The 22,812-nt window shown below is 34.4% G+C and overlaps 1 protein-coding gene across 1 annotated transcript; it reads left to right on the top strand.

Annotated features, from left to right (window-relative positions):
- Positions 1-1,712: 1,712 nt before the first annotated feature.
- On the top strand, positions 1,713-21,158 carry LOC129254729 (uncharacterized; the record flags this gene model as incomplete). Its single annotated transcript, XM_064095573.1, has 14 exons — positions 1,713-1,983; positions 2,389-2,661; positions 3,855-4,121; positions 4,527-4,799; positions 6,140-6,376; positions 6,957-7,229; positions 8,624-8,860; positions 9,441-9,713; positions 11,092-11,328; positions 11,910-12,182; positions 13,575-13,811; positions 14,390-14,662; positions 16,046-16,282; positions 20,809-21,158. Coding segments are annotated over 14 exons (3,711 nt in total), but the record flags the coding sequence as incomplete, so codon positions are not given.
- Between the last annotated feature and the right edge of the window lie 1,654 nt (positions 21,159-22,812).

Genomic DNA, 22,812 nt, shown 5'->3' with positions numbered 1-22,812 from the left:
CACCATTTATAAGTATTTGAATGGCTCACAAGGTCAAGATAAAAGACAAAACCTATTTCAAGATGGCGGCCATGTTGAAATTCAAGATGGCGGCCTAATTTGATGAGCTACAATAACATTTATGATTTAAATGAAACTATTGGTATCACAAACATGGGTATTGCCACCATTTATCATTATGAAAACTTTACCCCTATTTTGGACACCGTGACAAGCCAGGGGATCAACTTGATGTGTGCCTTATTAAAGTTGTTTACTTACGGGTATGCTTGACTGGAGATGTGATACCACCGGGCGTTCCCATTATCAAAATAGGGGTGAGAGCACTAAACAGGACCAATCTCAATGCATACTGGATCGTGTTACTAAAGTTTATAGTCAAAATATTTAGATTTAAACATATTTAAGAGGTTTTCTTCTTCTAAATCCCTCGCAAAAATATGTTTGGTCATCGTCTCAAGTTGATCACGCATGCGGAGAGGCCGAGCTGCACGTGTGAATTCCCCCTCTGCCGTAATAGTATCGCCCATAACGTCAACCCGAGATTTTCTGATTTCGAGACAATTATTTCAATTAATTAATGATTTTGTTTTATCAAAAGAGTTAAATGACCAATGGCAATGAGTCTTACATAGAAATGTAGCTTAAAATCACAGCTCTCCAGAACACCAATCCCCATGTCGATACGATTTATTATTTTGAATTGAATGATGTCGATACAGAAGAAGTGCACAAATTCTTTGGCTATTTCCTCGCTCTTCCATAGACTTTTAATGAAATGTGAAAACTTTTAACGAAATTTACCTTTTAAAAGCAGCAGAATTACATAACTTCTGGAAATAAATTTTACACAGAACGATAGAGAATTTTGTCCACTATCGAATCTACCGCGCCCCATCTTGAACCATAGAAGAAGACGTGCTCGGAAAAAATAGCACCCTAATTTTTTGAATCAGCACCCCAAAACTGACAGAGTTAGCTGATAAAATCTATTTTGGCACGCAAATCTAGCTGGAGAACATAGTCTCCTATACCATTTGAACAAATACGGTTGTTTGCACAAATCCTGGCGAAATTTTGCACATATACCGTTATTTGCACATATCCCGGCGTTTGCACATAACGCGGCTCCACAGGGTGTCAGAAAAGTGGGAGTAATATATAATGTTATTGAAATGTGTAAATGCTCACCCCAGTGGCGTATTCTGGGTGGCTTGTGACGACAGTCTGTGTTCGCGGAGCGGGGGTGAAAAGAGTTTTTTTGCAGCCAAATGCTTACTTTTTTCCCAAATATTATGTCTGCGATAAGATCATATTCTAATGTGGAAATTATTTATGTAAATATACAAAAATAATTCACTGAAAATATATTTTTTATGTTTTGTTAGAAGTTAAGTTTATTTGTATGCTTCGTCATTTTAATGGGTCTGCATATCCATTCAGTCTGAAAATATGTTTTTTAAGTTTAATTTAATTGGGCACAGAATGTTATGGGGATTTTCTTTTAATCATAAACAAAAAAAAAAAACTACTATAAGTACACTAACAATTAGGAAGTTGACAAACTTATAATTACTTTGTCTACAGAATATCGAGAGTTTAGGGATTTCTCTCTTTTTTCTGATGAATTGCGGCAACATCTACTTCTATGTCAATTAGGGTTTTACCATTGAAAATTTTATATCTTGTATCGCGTTATTTTCTCTCTTTTGTTTGCAGACTGTACTAACGACTCCGATCCTCCAGTGGTAACGTGTTCAAACGGAAGGACTCATCCCTTCTTTTCCAATTCCTTTTATGGATTGACTCTAAATAATGGATACACTACTACAGATGCTAATCCTAATCCTAGTGGGATTAGCTATAATGTCACAATTGCTAACAAAGGAGACTTATTCCCTCCAGGATACACACCGGTTACATTGTATTCAACGGATATTTGCAATAATACTGCCACTTGCCTTTTCTCTGTGTTTAATCCACGTAAGTTTACTGCTCCTTAGCTTATTTTATACTTTCATTCATTACAATAAAGTAAAAGCCCACATCACAACAAAAGCGATGATATTAATAATAACCATGAATTTAATAATGATACAATAATTATTGTCTATGGATCGTAAAGCTTACTAGCAAAAAGGTTTATTTAGTATATCATTTTTATATATAAACATAATAGTTTTGTTTGAATATTTCTATTTTCATAACTTAAAACAAAGCAACATTTATCTTGTTCCGGGACGACATACCAACAATTTGACTAAGGTGCAAAAGGAGGATCGGTGTGTGATCGGTGTGAAGGATCGATGTGAATGATATGATGTTCATAACGTATGTTACAGGTAGATACAGAAAAGCATTATGCACTTAATTCTGTTATTCTTTCAGTTACCGAGCTACCAGTGGACTGTCCTGACTTGAATCGCACTGTAAGCACTGATCCAGGTCAGGCGACCTACAGTTTTACGCCTGATTTTGGAGCAGACAGTGTCACCAAATCTTCCTCTGGTTACCGATATCACGGAGATGCTGTGTCGGTTAATATTACTCTAGGAGGATATCCTGTTGGAGGGAGTGTATCAATAGGAACACGTGAAGTTATAGCAATAATCTTTGATGATGAATTGGAAAAGAAATGTACAGGAATATATACCGTTGAAGGTAATAATGTTCGAATAATTTTATTAAGATGGGTATGAAATTTCAATTCTAAGTAAAATATTACTAATGATTTCCTTCAAATTGCACAGGTTAAACAATAAAAATCCGATGAGAACAATAAAGGTATCGATTGTCAAATTTTGTAAGAATTATTTCGGTCAAAATGTTTTTTCTGTATATGATTATTAATATGCAATGACATATAGCGACATATAGGTTGCCTGAGCTACGAGAAAGGAAGCTTTTAAATCGTTCCAAGGCCTTCCCGCGCACTCCAAAATGAGAAAATTTATATAATTAATGGTTAATGATTTTGAAGGCCATGGAGGAGTTCAGAAAAATGCCGACTAGATGTAAGCAACGGTCAAATTTTATCGTCAAAATTTTGATAATGCGTGTTATGTATAATGCTTTCTTTAAATCAAATCAGAAAGTTTGAACAATATTCAAATTTTAGGATATGACTTGTTTTGCTATAAATAACCTTCTAAATTTTTTAGACATGATAATATTGATATAATGATGATATGATAATATTTTCTAATACTCAACTTGTTAACCATTTTATACAATGCAATGGTCTTAGCAATTTTCTTTTTATCTGGGACCAGACCAGTAAGGAGTGATATCTCGTCAAGGGAACGAAAATTTCATGTATTACGCCTTTCAAAATCAAATTATTAACATCACCATAGCCAGGAAGATTTTTTATGATCCAAATTAGCCACAATATCAATAATGTCGCTTTTAGCTACATGAGTGAAAAACATTGAACTTGACTTATAGGTGTACCAATATATTCAGAAAAAAATGTTTTGTTTAAAAAGGAATAACTCTGACAAGGTTAAAACCTGTATAGATGAATGTTGATTGAAAGAGGAGCGCAATTCATAACTGTCAGGTAAAACATGCAAGTCTGTTCATAAAACGCAGTGGCATACAGATGTGGAAGCTATAAGGGGCGCTTGCTCCCCCACTCCCCCCCCCCCCCAAAAAAAAAAAAAAAAAAAAAAATCATGACCAAGAAATAAAAAAAAAGAAAAAGAAGGCAAACGAAAGAGAGAAGGGTGGAATATGATATCATTTTCTGAATATTATGTCGAAATCTATCACAAAACTGGATTTTCGTAATGAACATGTCGAAAAATTAATTTGCGTTGCATATACTACTGTATCCCCATTCTTATTTTCAGATTACTGTTTGACCGACCCCGATCCTCCAGAGGTAACGTGTTCAAACGGAAGGACTCATCCCTTCTTTTCCAATTCCTTTTATGGATTGACTCTAAATAATGGATACACTACTACAGATGCTAATCCTAATCCTAGTGGGATTAGCTATAATGTCACAATTGCTAACAAAGGAGACTTATTCCCTCCAGGATACACACCGGTTACATTGTATTCAACGGATATTTGCAATAATACTGCCACTTGCCTTTTCTATGTGTTTAATCCACGTAAGTTTACTGCTCCCTAGCTTATTTTATACTTTCATTCATTACAATAAATTAAAAGCCCATATCACAACAAAAGCGATGATATTAATAATAACCATGAATTTAATAATGATACAATAATTATTGTCTATGGATCGTAAAGCTTACTAGCAAAAAGGTTTATTTAGTATATCATTTTTATATATAAACATAATAGTTTTGTTTGAATATTTCTATTTTCATAACTTAAAAAAAAGCAACATTTATCTTGTTCCGGGACGACATACCAACAATTTGACTAAGGTGCAAAAGGAGGATCGGTGTGTGATCGGTGTGAAGGATCGATGTGAATGATATGATGTTCATAACGTATGTTACAGGTAGATACAGAAAAGCATTATGCACTTAATTCTGTTATTCTTTCAGTTACCGAGCTACCAGTGGACTGTCCTGACTTAAATCGCACTGTAAGCACTGATCCAGGTCAGGCGATCTACAGTTTTACGCCTGATTTTGGAGCAGACAGTGTCACCAAATCTTCCTCTGGTTACCGATATCACGGAGATGCTGTGTCGGTTAATATTACTCTAGGAGGATATCCTGTTGGAGGGAGTGTATCAATAGGAACACATGAAGTGGTAGCAACAATCTTCGATGATGAATTGGAAAAGAAATGTACAGGAATATATACTGTTGAAGGTAATATGATTTTATTGTCACATCACCTTCATAAATATTAATAACTTTATATTCATGTGTGTGTAAAGATTGAATCGTGACCAAATGATGCCGAAGACAGTAATCAATTTTTTTGTTTCATTCGAAATCTCATGATTATTGAATTTGTTTTTTCGTATTCTAATAATAGAAAAGCTATCAACTAATACAAAAGGGTAACCTTAATTATTTACTTAATTTTTTCTGATACTGAGGAAAATGTCTCACAGACACTTTTTATTTAAATGAATAATCTCTTATTTGTCCTGGAGAGACATATTTTTTGTTACGCACTGAGGAAAGAGGGTTCAACTTTGCATCCATATAAAGACACATACCCAATATTAGTATCACGTTTTAAAGGTTTAAATTTGCATATTGTTTCAAGTAATGGAATCTGCATATTTCTACATATTTTCTTGATATGACATTGAATATGGAGATAAATATGATACGGATTGAACTGAAAGAGGTTTCTTTATTTACTGAATTCTGGTGTACTCTTACCTAACGATTTAATGAAGATATTGTTCTAACTTTTTGCTGACTTTATTGAAAAAAGCGAATTTCTGAAATTGATATACCCGTGCCTTTCGATGTATACACATCGCAGGTGCCTCATTTAGATAAAACAATAATGACATCATGAAATTCATCTTTATTGATAGATCTTGATGAATTGAATGTATTTCTTTCTGGTGCAAGATATTTTTTCAAGCAGACTTGTATTTCTTTGTTTATAATTGAATATCAATTGACTATGGTTTGGTTTCACTTTCATTCAATTTAATATGTTTAGGTGAGATTGAGAATAACTGTTATTCTTAAAAGTTTGAAATGGAAGAGTCGTGGTGCATTCCGATTCTCGCCTTGTAATCAGAAGTCCGTGTGTTCGAATCCCACCACGGCCTAACGTCCTTTGGCAAGGCGTCAATTCCACACTTTGCCACTCTCCACCCAGGGGCTAAGTGGATAGCCGCAATGATGTAAAATTGATTGTAGCTTGTCCATAATTATGTGCGCCGTCGATTGATTTTGTGAAAAAAAATCATAACTGTCGATTGTTTTTGTAACAAAATAAGAAGTTACAGGTGTTTTATCACAGGGCTTACACTTGGCGCTCCATATAATAAATCCCAAAGAGTAGAGGATGTGCATATGCGGGAATTACTAATTGAATCCGATGACAGGGGTAATAATGAATTGATAAGCGCCTACGTACATCAAGGGCATCATGCCAAATTATTATTAATGATTTACCTTACATATCGAGTAAAAAAGTAACAATAACATGATTCGTTTTATCCCCATTATCTTTACAGACACTGATCCTCCTATTGTGACGTGTTCCAACGCAACACTCCCTAACGATTCACCAAACACCTTTCATGGATTGACCAATGATATGTATACCTATTATGATGCTAGTCCTTACCCAAATGTAACTTATGACGTCACAGAAGGTGCACCTCTCGCTCCTGGATACACGGCAGTAACAATGTTTGCTGTCGATGAATATAACAACTCGGCTGAATGCTTATTCTACGTACAGAACACACGTAGGTAGTGCCATTGGTTACATCTCTTTTAGAATCTGATTTAGAAATGAACATTGCATGAACATCCTTATCCAACTAGCTTACCCGTTCCTCCATGGTGAAATAAATATATTCGAGGTCTTTTATTGTTAGTCGCGAGGATTAATTTTCCTTTTACACAAAGTGCACTGTATCAAGAAGAACCCCTTCCATGTATGCATTTTCATTAGGTATACATTTCATTTTTTGAGTGAAAAACTGCTTGTAAGATAACAGAATAGGGACTTAGGGGAATTAAGTTTACATATCAGGAAAGTCTACTTATAAATTTGTTAAATGGAAAGCGAGTTATCATATTTCTTGTCATTAATATTTTGCCGTAACCGAGTTGCCGGTGAACCATCCGGACTTGAATCGCATTTCCTGTTTTGTTGCACATCGAAACTAAATATAGAACTTTTGCTTCATCCCTCACAAACCTTAATTACTGATTGTAAGAGAATCGAATAAGGGAATTAAGTTTACACATTAGGAAAGTCTACATGAATGTGTTAAATGGGAAGCGACTAATCATATTTTTCTTGTCATTAATATTTTGCAGTTACCGAGCTACCAGTGAACTGTCCGGACTTAAATCGCACTGTACGCACTAATCCACATCAAGCGACTTACAATTTTACGCCAGATTTTGGAGCAGACAATGTCACCAAATCTGTTGATGGTTACCGATATCACGGAGATGCTGTGTCTGTTAATATTACTCTAGGAGGATTCCCTGTTGGAGGGAGTGTATCAATAGGAACACATGGAGTGATAGCAATAATCTTTGATGATGAATTGGAAAAGAAATGTACAGGAATATATACTGTTGAAGGTAATATGATTTTATTGTTACATCACCTTCATAAATAATTATATTCACGTGTGTGTAAAGATTGAATCCTGACCAAATAGTGCCGAAGACAGTAATCACGTTTTTTTTTATTTGTTTAATTCAAAATCTCATGATTATTGATTTTTTTTTCATAGTCTAATAATAGGAAAGCTATCAACTAATACAAAAGGGTAACCTTACTTATTTACTTAATTTTCCCTGATACTGAAGAAGATGTCACGCAGACCCTTTTTATTCAAATGAATGTAACAAAGATCTCTTATTTGTCCTGGAGAGACATATATTTTTTTTTGGTACGCACTGAGCAAAGAGGATTCAACTTTGCATCCATATATCAGACCATATATCCATATATCACACAAATCCAATATCACCATAGTGTCACGTTTTAAAGGTATATATTTTCATATTGTTTCAAGATAAATCTTCATATTTCTACACATTTGCTTGATATGACATTAAATCTGGAGATAAATAAGGTACGGATTGAGCTGAAAGAAGGAAGATTGTGCAGAGGTTTCTTCATTTACTGAATTCTGGTATACTCTAATCTAATAATTTAATTAACATATTGATCTATTTTTTTGCTGACTTTATTGTATAAGCGAATTTCTAAAACTTATATACTCCTGCCTTTCGGTATATGCACATCGCAGGTGCTTCATTTAGATGAAAGAATAATTTCATCGTGAAAAATCATCTTTATTGATCAGTAGATGATCTTGATGAATTGAATGTATTTCACTCTGGCGCGATATTTTTTTAGCAGACTTGTATTAGTTTGATAATTGATAATTAATTATCAATTGACTATGGTTTGGTTTCGATTTCATTCAATTAAATATGTTTAGGTGAGATTTAGAATTACTGTTATTCTTAATAATTAGAAGTGGAAGAACCGTGGTGTATACTGATTCTCGCCCTGTAATCAGAGGTCCATGTGTTCGAATCCCACCGCGGCCTAACGTCCTTTGGCAAGGCATCAATCTACACTTTGCCACTCTCCACCCAGGGGCTAAGTGGATAGCCGCAATGATGTGAAATTGATTAGAGCTTGTCCATGATTATGTGTGCCGTCGATTGATTTTGTGAAAAAATATCATAACTGTCGATTGTTTTTGTAACAAAATAAGAAGTTACAGGTGTTTTATCACAGGGCTTACACTTGGCGCTCCATATAATAAATCCCAAAGAGTAGAGGATGTGCATATGCGGGAATTACTAATTGAATCCGATGACAGGGGTAATAATGAATAGATAAGCGCCTACGTACATCAAGGGCATCATGCCAAACTATTATTAATGATTTACCTTACATATCGATTAAAAAAGTAACGTTAACATGATTCGTTTTATTCCCATTTTCTTTACAGACACTGATCCTCCTATTGTGACGTGTTCCAACGCAACACTCCCTAACGATTCACCAAACACCTTTCATGGATTGACCAATGATATGTATACCTATTATGATGCTAGTCCGTACCCAAATGTAACTTATGACGTCACAGAAGGTGCACCTCTCGCTCCTGGATACACGGCAGTAACAATGTTTGCTGTCGATGAATATAACAACTCGGCTGAATGCTTATTCTACGTACAGAATACACGTAGGTAGTGCCATTGGTTACATCTCTTTTAGAATCTGATTTAGAAATGAACATTGCATGAACATCCTTATCCAACTAGCTTACCCGTTCCTCCATGGTGAAATAAATATATTCGAGGTCTTTTATCGTTAGTCGCGAGGATTAATTTCCCTTTTACACAAAGTGCACTGTATCAAGAAGAACCCTTCCATGTATGCATTTTCATAAGGTATACATTTCATTTTTGGAATGAAAAACTGCTTGTAAGATAACAGAATAGGGACTTAGGGGAATTAAGTTTACATATCAGGAAAGTCTACTTATAAATTTGTTAAATGGAAAGCGAGTTATCATATTTTCTTGTCATTAATATCTTGCAGTAACCGAGTTGCCGGTGAACCATCCGGACTTGAATCGCATTTCCTGTTTTGTTGCAAATCGAAACTAAATATAGAACTTTTGCTTCATCCCTCATAAACCGTAATTACTGATTGTAAGATAATCGAATAAGGGAATTAAGTTTACACATTAGGAAAGTCTACATAAATGTGTTAAATGGGAAGCGACTAATAATATTTTTCTTGTCATTAATATTTTGCAGTTACCGAGCTACCAGTGAACTGTCCGGACTTAAATCGCACTGTACGCACTGATCCACATCAAGCGACTTACAATTTTACGCCAGATTTTGGAGCAGACAATGTCACCAAATCTGTTGATGGTTACCGATATCACGGAGATGCTGTGTCTGTTAATATTACTCTAGGAGGATTCCCTGTTGGAGGGAGTGTATCAATAGGAACACATGGAGTGAAAGCAATAATCTTTGATGATGAATTGGAAAAGAAATGTACAGGAATATATACTGTTGAAGGTAATATGATTTTATTGTTACATCACCTTCATAAATAATTATATTCACGTGCGTGTAAAGATTGAATCCTGACCAAATAGTGCCGAAGACAGTAATCACGTTTTTTTTAATTTCTTTAATTCGAAATCTCATGATTATTGATTTTTTTTTTCATAGTCTAATAATAGGAAAGCTATCAACTAATACAAAAGCGTAACCTTACTTATTTACTTAATTTTCCCTGATACTGAGGAAGATGTCACACAGACCCTTTTTATTCAAATGAATGTAACAAAGATCTCTTATTTGTCCTGGAGAGACATATATTTTTTTTTGGTACGCACTGAGCAAAGAGGATTCAACTTTGCATCCATATATCAGACCATATATCCATATCCATATATCACACAAATCCAATATCACCATAGTGTCACGTTTTAAAGGTATAGATTTTCATATTGTTTCAAGATAAATCTTCATATTTCTACACATTTGCTTGATATGACATTAAATCTGGAGATAAATAAGGTACGGATTGAGCTGAAAGAAGGAAGATTGTGCAGAGGTTTCTTTATTTACTGAATTCTGGTATTCTGGTATACTCTAATCTAACGATTTAATTAAGATATTGTTCTAAATAAGCGAATTTCTGAAACTTATATACTCCTGCCTTTCGGTATATACATATCACAGGTGCTTCATTTAGATGAAAGAATAATTTCATCATGAAAAATCATCTTTATTGATAGAAGATCTTGATGAATTGAATGTATTTCACTCTGGCGCAAGATTTTTTTTAGCAGACTTGTATTAGTTTGTTTATAATTAATTATCAATTGACTATGGTTTGGTTTCGATTGGAATCGATTAAATATGTTTAGGGGAGATTTAGAATTACTGGTATTCATAATAATTAGAAGTGGAAGAACCGTGGTGTATACTGATTCTCGCCTTGTAATCATAGGTCCGTGTGTTCGAATCCCACCGCAGCCTAACGTCCTTTGGCAAGGCATCAATCCACAATTTGCCCTCTCCACCCAGGCTAAGAAGATAGCCGCAATGGTGTGAAATTGATTGTAGCTTGTCCATAATTGTGTGCGCCGTCGATTGATTTTTTGATTTTGTGAAAAAAAATAATAACTGTCGATTGTTTTTGTAACAAAATAAGAAGTTACATCACAGGGCTTACACTTAGCGCTCCATATAATAAATCCCAAAGAGTAGAGGATGTGCATATGCAGGAATTACTAATTGAATCCGATGACAGGGGTAATAATGAATTGATAAGCGCCAACGTACATCAAGGGCATCATGCCAAATTATTATTAATGATTTACCTTACATATCGAGTAAAAAAGTAATGTTAACATGATTCGTTTTATTCCCATTTTCTTTACAGACACTGATCCTCCTATTGTGACGTGTTCCAATGTAACACTCCCTAACGATTCACCAAACACCTTTCATGGATTGACCAATGATATGTATACCTATTATGATGCTAGTCCTTACCCAAATGTAACTTATGACGTCACAGAAGGTGCACCTCTCGCTCCTGGATACACGGCAGTATCAATGTTTGCTGTCGATGAATATAACAACTCGGCTGAATGCTTATTCTACGTACAGAATACACGTAGGTAGTGCCATTGGTTACATCTCTTTTAGAATCTGATTTAGAAATGAACATTGCATGAACATCCTTATCCAACTAGCTTACCCGTTCCTCCATGGTGAAATAAATATATTCGAGGTCTTTTATTGTTAGTCGCGAGGATTAATTTTCCTTTTACACAAAGTGCACTGTCTCAAGAAGAACCCCTTCCATGTATGCATTTTCAGTAGGTATGCATTTCATTTTTTGAATGGAAAACTGCTTGTAAGAGAATATGATAGGGACTTAAGGGAAATAAGTTTGCATATTAGGAAAGTCTACTTATAAATATGTTAAATGGAGAGCGAGTTATCATATTTTTTTGTCATTAATATTTTGCCGTAACCGAGTTGCCGGTGAACCATCCGGACTTGAATCGCATTTCCTGTTTTGTTGCAAATCGAAACTAAATATAGAACTTTTGCTTCATCCCTCATAAACCTTAATTACTGATTGTAAGAGAATAGAATAAGGGAATTAAGTTTACACATTAGGAAAGTCTACATAAATGTGTTAAATGGGAAGCGACTAATCAAATTTTTCTTGTCATTAATATTTTGCAGTTACCGAGCTACCAGTGAACTGTCCGGACTTAAATCGCACTGTACGCACTGGTCCACATCAAGCGACTTACAATTTTACGCCAGATTTTGGAGCAGACAATGTCACCAAATCTGTTGATGGTTACCGATATCACGGAGATGCTGTGTCTGTTAATATTACTCTAGGAAGATTCCCTGTTGGAGGGAGTGTATCAATAGGAACACATGGAGTGATAGCAATAATCTTTGATGATGAATTGGAAAAGAAATGTACAGGAATATATACTGTTGAAGGTAATATGATTTTATTGTTACATCACCTTCATAAATAATTATATTCACGTGTGTGTAAAGATTGAATCCTGACTAAATGGTGCCGGAGACAGTAATCCCGATTTTTTTTTCATTTGTTTAATTCGAAATCTCATGATTATTGATTTTGTTTTTTTCATAGTCTAATAATAGAAAAGCTATCAACTAATAAAAAAGGGTAACCTTACTTATTTACTTAATTTTCCCTTATACTAAAGAAGATGTCTCACAGACCATTTTTATTCAAATGAATGTAACAAAGATCTCTTATTTGTCCTGGAGAGACATAATATATATTTTTTTTTTGGTACGCACTGAGCAAAGAGGATTCAACTTTGCATCCATATATCAGACCATATATCCATATCCATATATGACACAGATCAAATATCACCGCAGTGTCACGTTTTAAAGGTATAGATTTTCATATTGTTTCAAGATAAATCTTCATATTTCTACACATTTGCTTGATATGACATTAAATCTGGGGATAAATATGGTACGGATTGAGCTGAAAGAAGGAATATTGTACAGAGGTTTCTTTATTTACTGAATTCTGGTATTCTGGTATACTCTAATCTAACGATTTAATTAAGATATTGTTCTAAATAAGCGAATTTCTGAAACTTATATACTCCTGCCTTTCGGTACATACATATCGCAGGTGCTTCATTTAGATGAAAGAATAATTTCATCATGAAAAATCATCTTTATTGATAAAAGATCTTGATGAATTGAATGTATTTCACTCTGGCGCAATATTTTTTTTAGCAGACTTGTATTAGTTTGTTTATAATTAATTATGAATTGACTATGGTTTGGTTTCGATTTGAATCAATTAAATATGTTTAGGGGAGATTTAGAATTACTGTTATTCTTAATAATTAGAAGTGAAAGAACCGTGGTGTATACTGATTCTCGCCTTGTAATCATAGGTCCGTGTGTTCGAATCCCACCGCGGCCTATAAAACGTCATTTGGCAAGGCATCAATCCACACTTTGCCCTCTCCACCCAGGCTAATTGGATAGCCGCAATGGTGTGAAATTGATTGTAGCTTGTCCATAATTGTGTGCGCCGTCGATTGATTTTGTGAAAAAAACCATAACTGTCGATTGTTTTTGTAACAAAATAAGAAGTTACAGGTGTTTTATCACAGGGCTTACACTTGGCGCTCCATATAATAAATCCCAAAGAGTAGAGGATGTGCATATGCGGGAATTACTAATTGAATCCGATGACAGGGGTAATAATGAATTGATAAGCGCCTACGTACATCAAGGGCATCATGCCAAATTATTATTAATGATTTACCTTACATATCGAGTAAAAAAGTAACAATAACATGATTCGTTTTATCCCCATTTTCTTTACAGACACTGATCCTCCTATTGTGACGTGTTCCAACGTAACACTCCCTAACGATTCACCAAACACCTTTCATGGATTGACCAATGATATGTATACCTATTATGATGCTAGTCCTTACCCAAATGTAACTTATGACGTCACAGAAGGTGCACCTCTCGCTCCTGGATACACGGCAGTAACGATGTTTGCTGTCGATGAATACAACAACTCGGCTGAATGCTTATTCTACGTACAGAACACACGTAGGTAGTGCCATTGGTTACATCTCTTTTAGAATCTGATTTAGAAATGAACATTGCATGAACATCCTTATCCAACTAGCTTACTCGTTCCTCCATGGTGAAATAAATATATTCGAGGTATTTTATTGTTAGTCGCGAGGATTAATTTTCCTTTTACACAAAGTGCACTGTCTCAAGAAGAACCCCTTCCATGTATGCATTTTCAGTAGGTATGCATTTCATTTTTTGAATGGAAAACTGCTTGTAAGAGAATATGACAGGGACTTAAGGGAAATAAGTTTACATATTAGGAAAGTCTATTTTTAAATATGTTAAATGGAAAGCGAGTTATCATATTTTCTTGTCATTAATATTTTGCCGTAACCGAGTTGCCGGTGAACCATCCGGACTTGAATCGCATTTCCTGTTTTGTTGCACATCGAAACTAAATATAGAACTTTTGCTTCATCCCTCATAAACCTTAATTACTGATTGTAAGAGAATAGAATAAGGGAATTAAGTTTACACATTAGGAAAGTCTACATAAATGTGTTAAATGGGAAGCGAGTTATATTTTTCTTGTCATTAATATTTTGCAGTTACCGAGCTACCAGTGAACTGTCCGGACTTAAATCGCACTGTACGCACTGATCCACATCAAGCGACTTACAATTTTACGCCAGATTTTGGAGCAGACAATGTCACCAAATCTGTTGATGGTTACCGATATCACGGAGATGCTGTGTCTGTTAATATTACTCTAGGAAGATTCCCTGTTGGAGGGAGTGTATCAATAGGAACACATGGAGTGATAGCAATAATCTTTGATGATGAATTGGAAAAGAAATGTACAGGAATATATACTGTTGAAGGTAATATGATTTTATTGTTACATCACCTTCATAAATAATTATATTCACGTGTGTGTAAAGATTGAATCCTGACTAAATGGTGCCTGAGACAGTAATCACGTTTTTTGACATTTGTTTAATTCGAAATCTCATGATTATTGATTTTGTTTTTTTTCATAGTCTAATAATAGAAAAGCTATCAACTAATACAAAAGGGTAACCTTACTTATTTACTTAATTTTCCCTGATACTAAGGAAGATATCTCACAGACCATTTTTATTTAAATGAATGTAACAAAGATCTCTTATTTGTCCTGGAGAGACATAATATATATTTTTTTTTTGGTACGCACTGAGCAAAGAGGATTCAACTTTGCATCCATATATCAGACCATATATCCATATCCATATATCACCATAGTGTCACGTTTTAAAGGTATAGATTTTCATATTGTTTCAAGATTAATCTTCATATTTCTACACATTTGCTTGATATGACATTAAATCTGGGGATAAATATGGTACGGATTGAGCTGAAAGAAGGAACATTGTACAGAGGTTTCTTTATTTACTGAATTCTGGTATTCTGGTATACTCTAAGCTAACGATTTAATTAAGACATTGTTCTAAATAAGCGAATTTCTGAAACTTATATACTCCTGCCTTTCGGTATATACATATGGCAGGTGCTTCATTTAGATGAAAGAATAATTTCATCATGAAAAATCATCTTTATTGATAGAAGATCTTGATGAATTGAATGTATTTCACTCTGGCGCAAGATTTTTTTAGCAGACTTGTATTAGTTTGTTTATAATTAATTATGAATTGACTATGGTTTGGTTTCGATTTGAATCAATTAAATATGTTTAGGGGAGATTTAGAATTACTGTTATTCTTAATAATTAGAAGTGGAAGAACCGTGGTATATACTGATTCTCGCCTTGTAATCATAGGTCCGTGTGTTCGAATCCCACCGCGGCCTATAAAACGTCATTTGGCAAGGTATCAATCCACACTTTGCCACTCTCCACCCAGGGGCTAAGTGGATAGCCGCAATGATGTGAAATTTATTGTAGCTTGTTCATAATTGCGTGCGCCGTCGATTGATTTTGTGAAAAAAAAAAATAACTGTCGATTGTTTTTGTAACAAAATAAGAAGTTACCGGTGTTTTATTACAGGGCTTACACGTGGCGCTCCATGATAATAAACCCCAAAGAGTAGAGGATGTACATATGCGGGAATTACTAATTGAATCCGATGACAGGGGTAATAATAAATTGATAAGCGCCTACGTACATCAAGCGCATCATGTAAAAATAATGATTATTAATGATTTACCTTACATATCGATTAAAAAAGTAACGTTAACATGATTCGTTTTACTCCCATTTTCTTTACAGACACTGATCCTCCTATTGTGACGTGTTCCAATGTAACACTCCCTAACGATTCACCAAACACCTTTCATGGATTGACCAATGATATGTATACCTATTATGATGCTAGTCCTTACCCAAATGTAACTTATGACGTCACAGAAGGTGCACCTCTCGCTCCTGGATACACGGCAGTAACAATGTTTGCTGTCGATGAATATAACAACTCGGCTGAATGCTTATTCTACGTACAGAATACACGTAAGAATTAAAATTGGTCACATATTGATCACAAGTTTGGAAATCTAACTTTGTTCGATGATCCCTCACCGGTATCAGTGAATATTAATGTGTGATGGATACCAATAAATAGATCATGTAATTTTCTTTAAAATGATACCCTACATGATATGATTTTGGTTCACATGGAGGTGCAGCGCCTTGAAATGTGGGGCAAGGTCAAAAGTCAAAAGTTGCAAAATGACACAATACTGAAAGTCAATGTTTTTTTCCGTGGCGATGAGTGAGTTCCTCAGTAGTTTATTTTGTATTCATGCACCTTTAACATCAACATTAACATGGAATCAATCATACCTCTGCACACACAAGCAAACACATAACAAACATGCATGGGTATTTCAAACCACAGCTCAAACCATGTTAGCTCACTGAACCATCACTACATAAACCACAACAAGACATCAAAAATGAAGAAGCAGGGGCTTGATTTGAATGAATTTTCGTCTCTTTTGACACAGACAAAAGAATAATGTTTTTCATTGACCCTCCATGACTGTTTCTGCTCGTTTTGCAGCTTTTCAATTCAGACTCATCCAACACTTTTGAATCCTGCTCTTTTCGTGATGGCATGATCATAACAAGTATGGTATTATTTTAAAGAGAATTTAATGATCTTTTGAATGATATCAATATGCATTGTGTAAAATTGGGAGTTGGGAGAAATTAATGGCAAAACTCAGATTTCCAAACTTTTTTTGAGGGGTTTATATATATATATATATATTTATATATATATATATACTTAGATATATATAAGGTACTAAATCGAACAAGCAAAGAAGATTGCCAACTGAAAATCCCTACATTACGAAAAATCTCCCTAAACTTCTGTCACGCGGGTCACATTAAGGTTTTTAAGGGTATGTCACGCGAGTCACATATCACAAAACAAGCAATATTTTTGGAAACAAGGATAATAAATGGGATTTTTTGGCAAATGTCATTTCTTTAGGCGTGAATGATTACTTTTATTCAGAAAAACTTTTAATGCTATTAATAACACATATGAGACTATTAATTATGTAGTCCCACATGCTTTCATGTAAGTAGATGTATCAGAACTCGGCTTTAAAATTCATTTGTTTTAAACAATAGATGGGGTGTAAGTGACCATAAATGTTCTATTTGAATGATATTTTACCCATCTTACTGTATAAAATCATGATAATTTGTTCAACCTATAGTCCAGAATGATACTTGTCACGCGAGTCACATCTTCAAATGGCAATCAACTCAAAACCAAAAGTCCATCATGTCCGAGGCGTTAAAGATGATATTTCCCGGTGTTTCGAAATACTCTCCAGAAAATTTTATCAATATCTGGTGTGTATCTTCTGAGGAAATTAAAGACAAATACAGAGGGGCCAGGAATCTTTAGTAGGGCGATTCCATACGTGTCGTACGGGACATTTTGTCAACAATTTATAGTCTCTTAGCTGACTGCTTGAGCAATGAAAAATTATTGTTGGTCAATAATAAAGTTATAGTGAGTAGTCATGTGAAAAACAGATTACCAACAAAAAAATGTTTGATTATGGCTGAATTAAGGGCGAAAATGTTGTGTGTCGTACGTTACTCAGAAATGTCCTGTACGACACGCAATATTTTCACCCCTAATTCATCCATGGACAACATATTTTTGTTGGTTGTCATTTTTTCATATGTCTACCCAGTAGTACTTTATTATTACCACAAAATAAATTGAAGTTCTTCGTTTGTTTGGACAATAGGTTGCAAAAATGTTGCGAAAATAGCTGATTTTTCTAGCATGGAATCGCCCAATAGTGTCTCGTCATGCGAGTCACAACAATCAAATTGAAATATCTCCTACAAATAGAGTTTGTTTGCAAAAGAGGTTAGATCCACTTTAGACCATTCCAAGAAAATCAAGCTTTTTTATTCTCATATATTGCAATACTCTTATGCAAAACTAAATTGTCATAATATATTACCCTACCATGTGAACATAAAATTGGGTGTAAAAGAAATTTACCTGTCTTCACTTTTCTTTAATATATTTTTCAAAAAATTACCTTTGTAGATCTAGCCCGTTTTACAAACAAACTGAAAATGATCCAAACCTTTCTTATGCAAAAAGGGTTTTATACGTTTTATTTACTTTTTAATGGGGATTTCAACTTTTCTCTGGTATCATCAGAGCGACTAAAATTTATACATTGAAACAAAAAGAGATCAAATTTTATGAAAAATGGATCTAACCCTTTTGCAAATGTGCTCTTCGGAAGAGTTTGTTTGCAAAGGGTTCGATCCACATTAGAATATTCCAAGAAAATAAATCTTTTTTATTTTCATATATTGCAATATTCTTATGCAAAACTAAATTAGCATAATATATTACCCTTCCATGTGAACAAAAATTGGGTACAAAAGAAATCTACCTGTCTTCATATTTTTAAATATCTTTTTCAAAAAAATACCTTAGATATAGCCCCTTTTGCAAACAAACTGAAAGTGATCCAACCCTTTTTTAAGAAAAAAAAACGGTTTTTGTACGTTTTATACACCTTTTAATGGGAATTTCAACTTTTCTTTGGTATCATCTTATAGAGCTATTAAAATCTATACACTGGGTCAACAAAATCAAATCTGATGAAAAATTGATCCAACCCCTTTTGCTAATGATCCAGGCGCGGATCCAGGAGGGGGCCGAGCCGGCCCCGCCTCCCCCCTATATTTTTGGCAATCTGCAGAAAAAAGTGTACTCTTTAACTTGATAGAAACGATTTAAAAAAAAAAGAAAAGTAAGAAAGAGGTATTATACCCATGATGTGTGATTTACAGCCTTGTATCGGCCGGCCCGACCCGAAAGGGAACAAGAAAAAGGTGAGGGGAAGAATTGGAAAATAGAATTCATATAAAAAATTTCGCTCGCGCTTTGCGCTCGCATTGCCTGTGTAATGAATCTCATTCAAAAGGATTTAATGGCACTTAATATATCCAGTTCTGAAATCAATTTGCACACAATATTTTAGCTCGCACATCAAGCTTTCATTATTTTGTTTGATTTACACAAATTGTTAATATATATGAAAATTTTCAGCTCGAGCTGCACGCTCGCATTGTTTGATTTGTGAAATACCTATCTTCTTCTTACCATTGAATTCTTACCAAAATTTCTAAAAATGCCCTTTTATTATGTCAGTAAAAATTTAAGCTCGTGCTTCGCACTCGCATTTAATTGTTTGAGACAAAGCTTGTTCTTTATTTGAATAAAAATGTGCTTAGTTAGACTGTCCAGTTTTCAGGTCGGAATATCAAAAATTTTGAGCTCGCGCTTCGCACACTCATTATTTAATTGGTGATACTTGTATCCTCTTCATTAATCACTAAAACAGTCCTAATTGAGTTCCTTTTCACGTTACTATATTAAAATTTCGGCTCGCGCTTCGCTCTCGCATTGTTTAGTTTGATATTTATCTTTGTTCATGAATATAACAACTGTTCAGAATCTTCAGGTCTAAGGACATAGAATATCAAAGAATTCGAGCTCGCGCTTCGCGGTCGCATATTATATTAAGTCGACATGAGATACCTTATCTTGTTTATTACAATAAAAACTAAAACTTCAGTCTTTAGTTAGGACTACCCCCTGAAAAACCAAAAGAAAAAAAAACAGATTATAGCGGCCAATAGAGAAAAATGTTGATGAAAATATTTTTCGGCCCCCCCCCTATTGGCGAAAGCTGGATCCCCCCCTGTGATCCATTTTTCTTCATAACATTTAAAACTTGGTAGGTTATAGTAACTCCCGTAGGAACTCGGCCGGACAGATTTTTGCTGGTAAACGCCAAACTGGTATATAACCAATAACCTAGGAAACACTTTACGTAATCAGCCATAGTGGCTGGCCTTAGAGACGACAGATAATACTCTCGGACCTTTTTATCAAAGTGGAGACAATGGCAGAGTGGGGATTCGAACTCGTAACCTTTCGATTATGAGTCCAATGCTCTTACCACTAGACCACACGACCCTTGTGGGACGTGCCACCAATAGATATTGAAGTTTCTTTTTAGTCAGTCAATAAAGAATGCTGATATAAAATAATGATAAGGGTAGATCATTTATTCAGTTGCAAATCGAAAACTAGATGTAGATTTTATACTTCATAAACCTTAATTACTGCTTGTAAGAGACTATACTAGGGACTTATGGGAATTCACATTACGTATTAGGAAAGTCTACTTATAAATTTGTTAAATGGGAAGCCAGTCATCATATTTCTCTTGTCATTAATATTTTGCATAACCGAGTTGCCGGTGAACCGTCCTGACTTCAATCGCATTTCCTGTTCTGTTGCAAATCAAAAAATAAATGTAGAACTTATGCTTCATCCCTCATAAACCTTAATTATACTGCTTGTAAGAGAATAGAATTAGGGCATTAAGTTTACATATTAGGAAATTTTACATAAATGTGTTAATTGGAAAACGAGTTATATTTTTCTTGTCATTAATATTTTGCAGTTACCGAGCTACCAGTGAACTGTCCGGACTTAAATCGCACTGTAAGCACTGATCCACATCAAGCGACTTACAATTTTGCACCAGATTTTGGAGCAGACAATGTCACCAAATCTGTTGATGGTTACCGATATCACGGAGATGCTGTGTCGGTTAATACTACTCTAGGAGGATATCCTGTTGGAGGGAGTGTATCAATAGGAACACATGAAGTGGTAGCAATAATCTTTGATGATGAATTGGAAAAGAAATGTACAAGAATATATATCGTTGAAGGTAATATAATTTTATCATTACAACACCTTCTAAATATCAATAAAGATCCATTAATTATTCAAGCTAAAAAGTCGTGACCAAATATTATTTATCATTACTATTATTTAGATAATTAAAAGCAAAGTCAGAATTACATTTCCGGTCCCATCCGTTACTGATAATAATAACAGTAATAATGATAACAATGATAATAATAATAATGATGATGATAATAGTAATAGTAATAATAATAATAATAAAACAATAGTAATACTAACAATAGCGATAATGATAATAATGATAATAACATGTCCATTTATAGAGCGCAGTTACTATATGCATACTCAATTGCGCTTTGATACTTCGTATCATATTACCGCGGCCGTAGCTGAGCCGCCATATCGCCGGTAAATCGTCAAGGATAAAATCCTACCGGGTACCCATTCACCTTATCTGGGTCGAAAGTAGCCGCAATGTGTGTAAATTCTTTGCTGAAGGAAAACACGTCATGATTTGGATTCGAACCCAGCTTCCTCTAATTGAAAGACGAGAGTCGTGACCACTGGCCAGCACGCCCGGCCACCACGCGTCCACTTACTGAATAGCTGATTAGCGATTTCAGAATCACTTTTGTTTTATCATTCAGATAATTCAGAATTGTAGTCAGAGTTATATTTCCGGTCCCATGCAACACTGATTAAAGGACAAGTACACCCCAACAAAAAGTTGATTTGAATAAAAAGAGAAAAATCAAACAAGCATAACACTGTTTTGTGAAAAATAAGCGAAACTTTAAAATTTCATAACTTTCTTATTTTACATCCGATTTTGATGAAATTTTCAGTGTTATGCTTGTTTGATTTCTCTATATTTATTCAAATCAACTTTTTTCTGGAGTGGACTTGCCCTTTAATAATAAACAAGTGATTTCAGAATTTCTTTTGCTTCTAGTATAGAACATTTTATACAACAATTTACTATATTAGCTAGGACTTGACTTGATAATAAATATAATGATAAGTATTTCTACTGCGCACTTTCTGATGAATCATCAACTAAGGCGCCATAATGAGACCTAATCATAATCATGTACATAACTTTATAAGGAATAACATTAGGATATTTTTGATAATTATGCTTGTGAAAATAGGTATTTTTTTATTAACGCCACCATGGGCATTTATCATATTCATAATTGAACATTCCAAATCACATTACATGTTTACATAATTCTTTTTCAAACAAATATTCAAAATTTTGATTCTCGACAATCTTTTCCTGTTTCATTTCTTATAAGTATATATTTATAAATGCACCAAAAAGCAATTGTAAGAAACGAATCTAGTCCGGTTTCTCTGTGAGCTATAAGTAAATGTAATTCTGTTATTTGAAGGTCGACATTGTATTTAAACTTAGCTATTGTCAAATAGGAAAATAATCTCTTGTATAGGTTACAATCAACGAAAGCATGTACATTATCTTCGTCCACGCAACAATGCGGGCATCTCCCTTCTGTTATAGCATTGAATTTAAACAAATTCTTTCTTTCTGGCAACAAATTATATATAACCTTAAAATTGAATTCTTTCAGTTTATTTTCTTTACATTAACGCGAGTTTCTTTTAAAAAATTTTGTCAAATTTAGTGGTGACCCAATTATCTGTTCCCAATACAAAGAGCATATGTTAGTGCCCGATGCATCTAAAGATAAGAGTCTATCGAATTCTTTACTTAAAATATCATGAATGTATT

The sequence above is a fragment of the Lytechinus pictus genome, chromosome 1 (genome assembly GCF_037042905.1).
Source record: "Lytechinus pictus isolate F3 Inbred chromosome 1, Lp3.0, whole genome shotgun sequence".
In the NCBI taxonomy this organism is placed as follows: Eukaryota; Metazoa; Echinodermata; class Echinoidea; order Temnopleuroida; family Toxopneustidae; genus Lytechinus; species Lytechinus pictus.
This window is presented reverse-complemented; position numbering and strand designations above follow the sequence as displayed.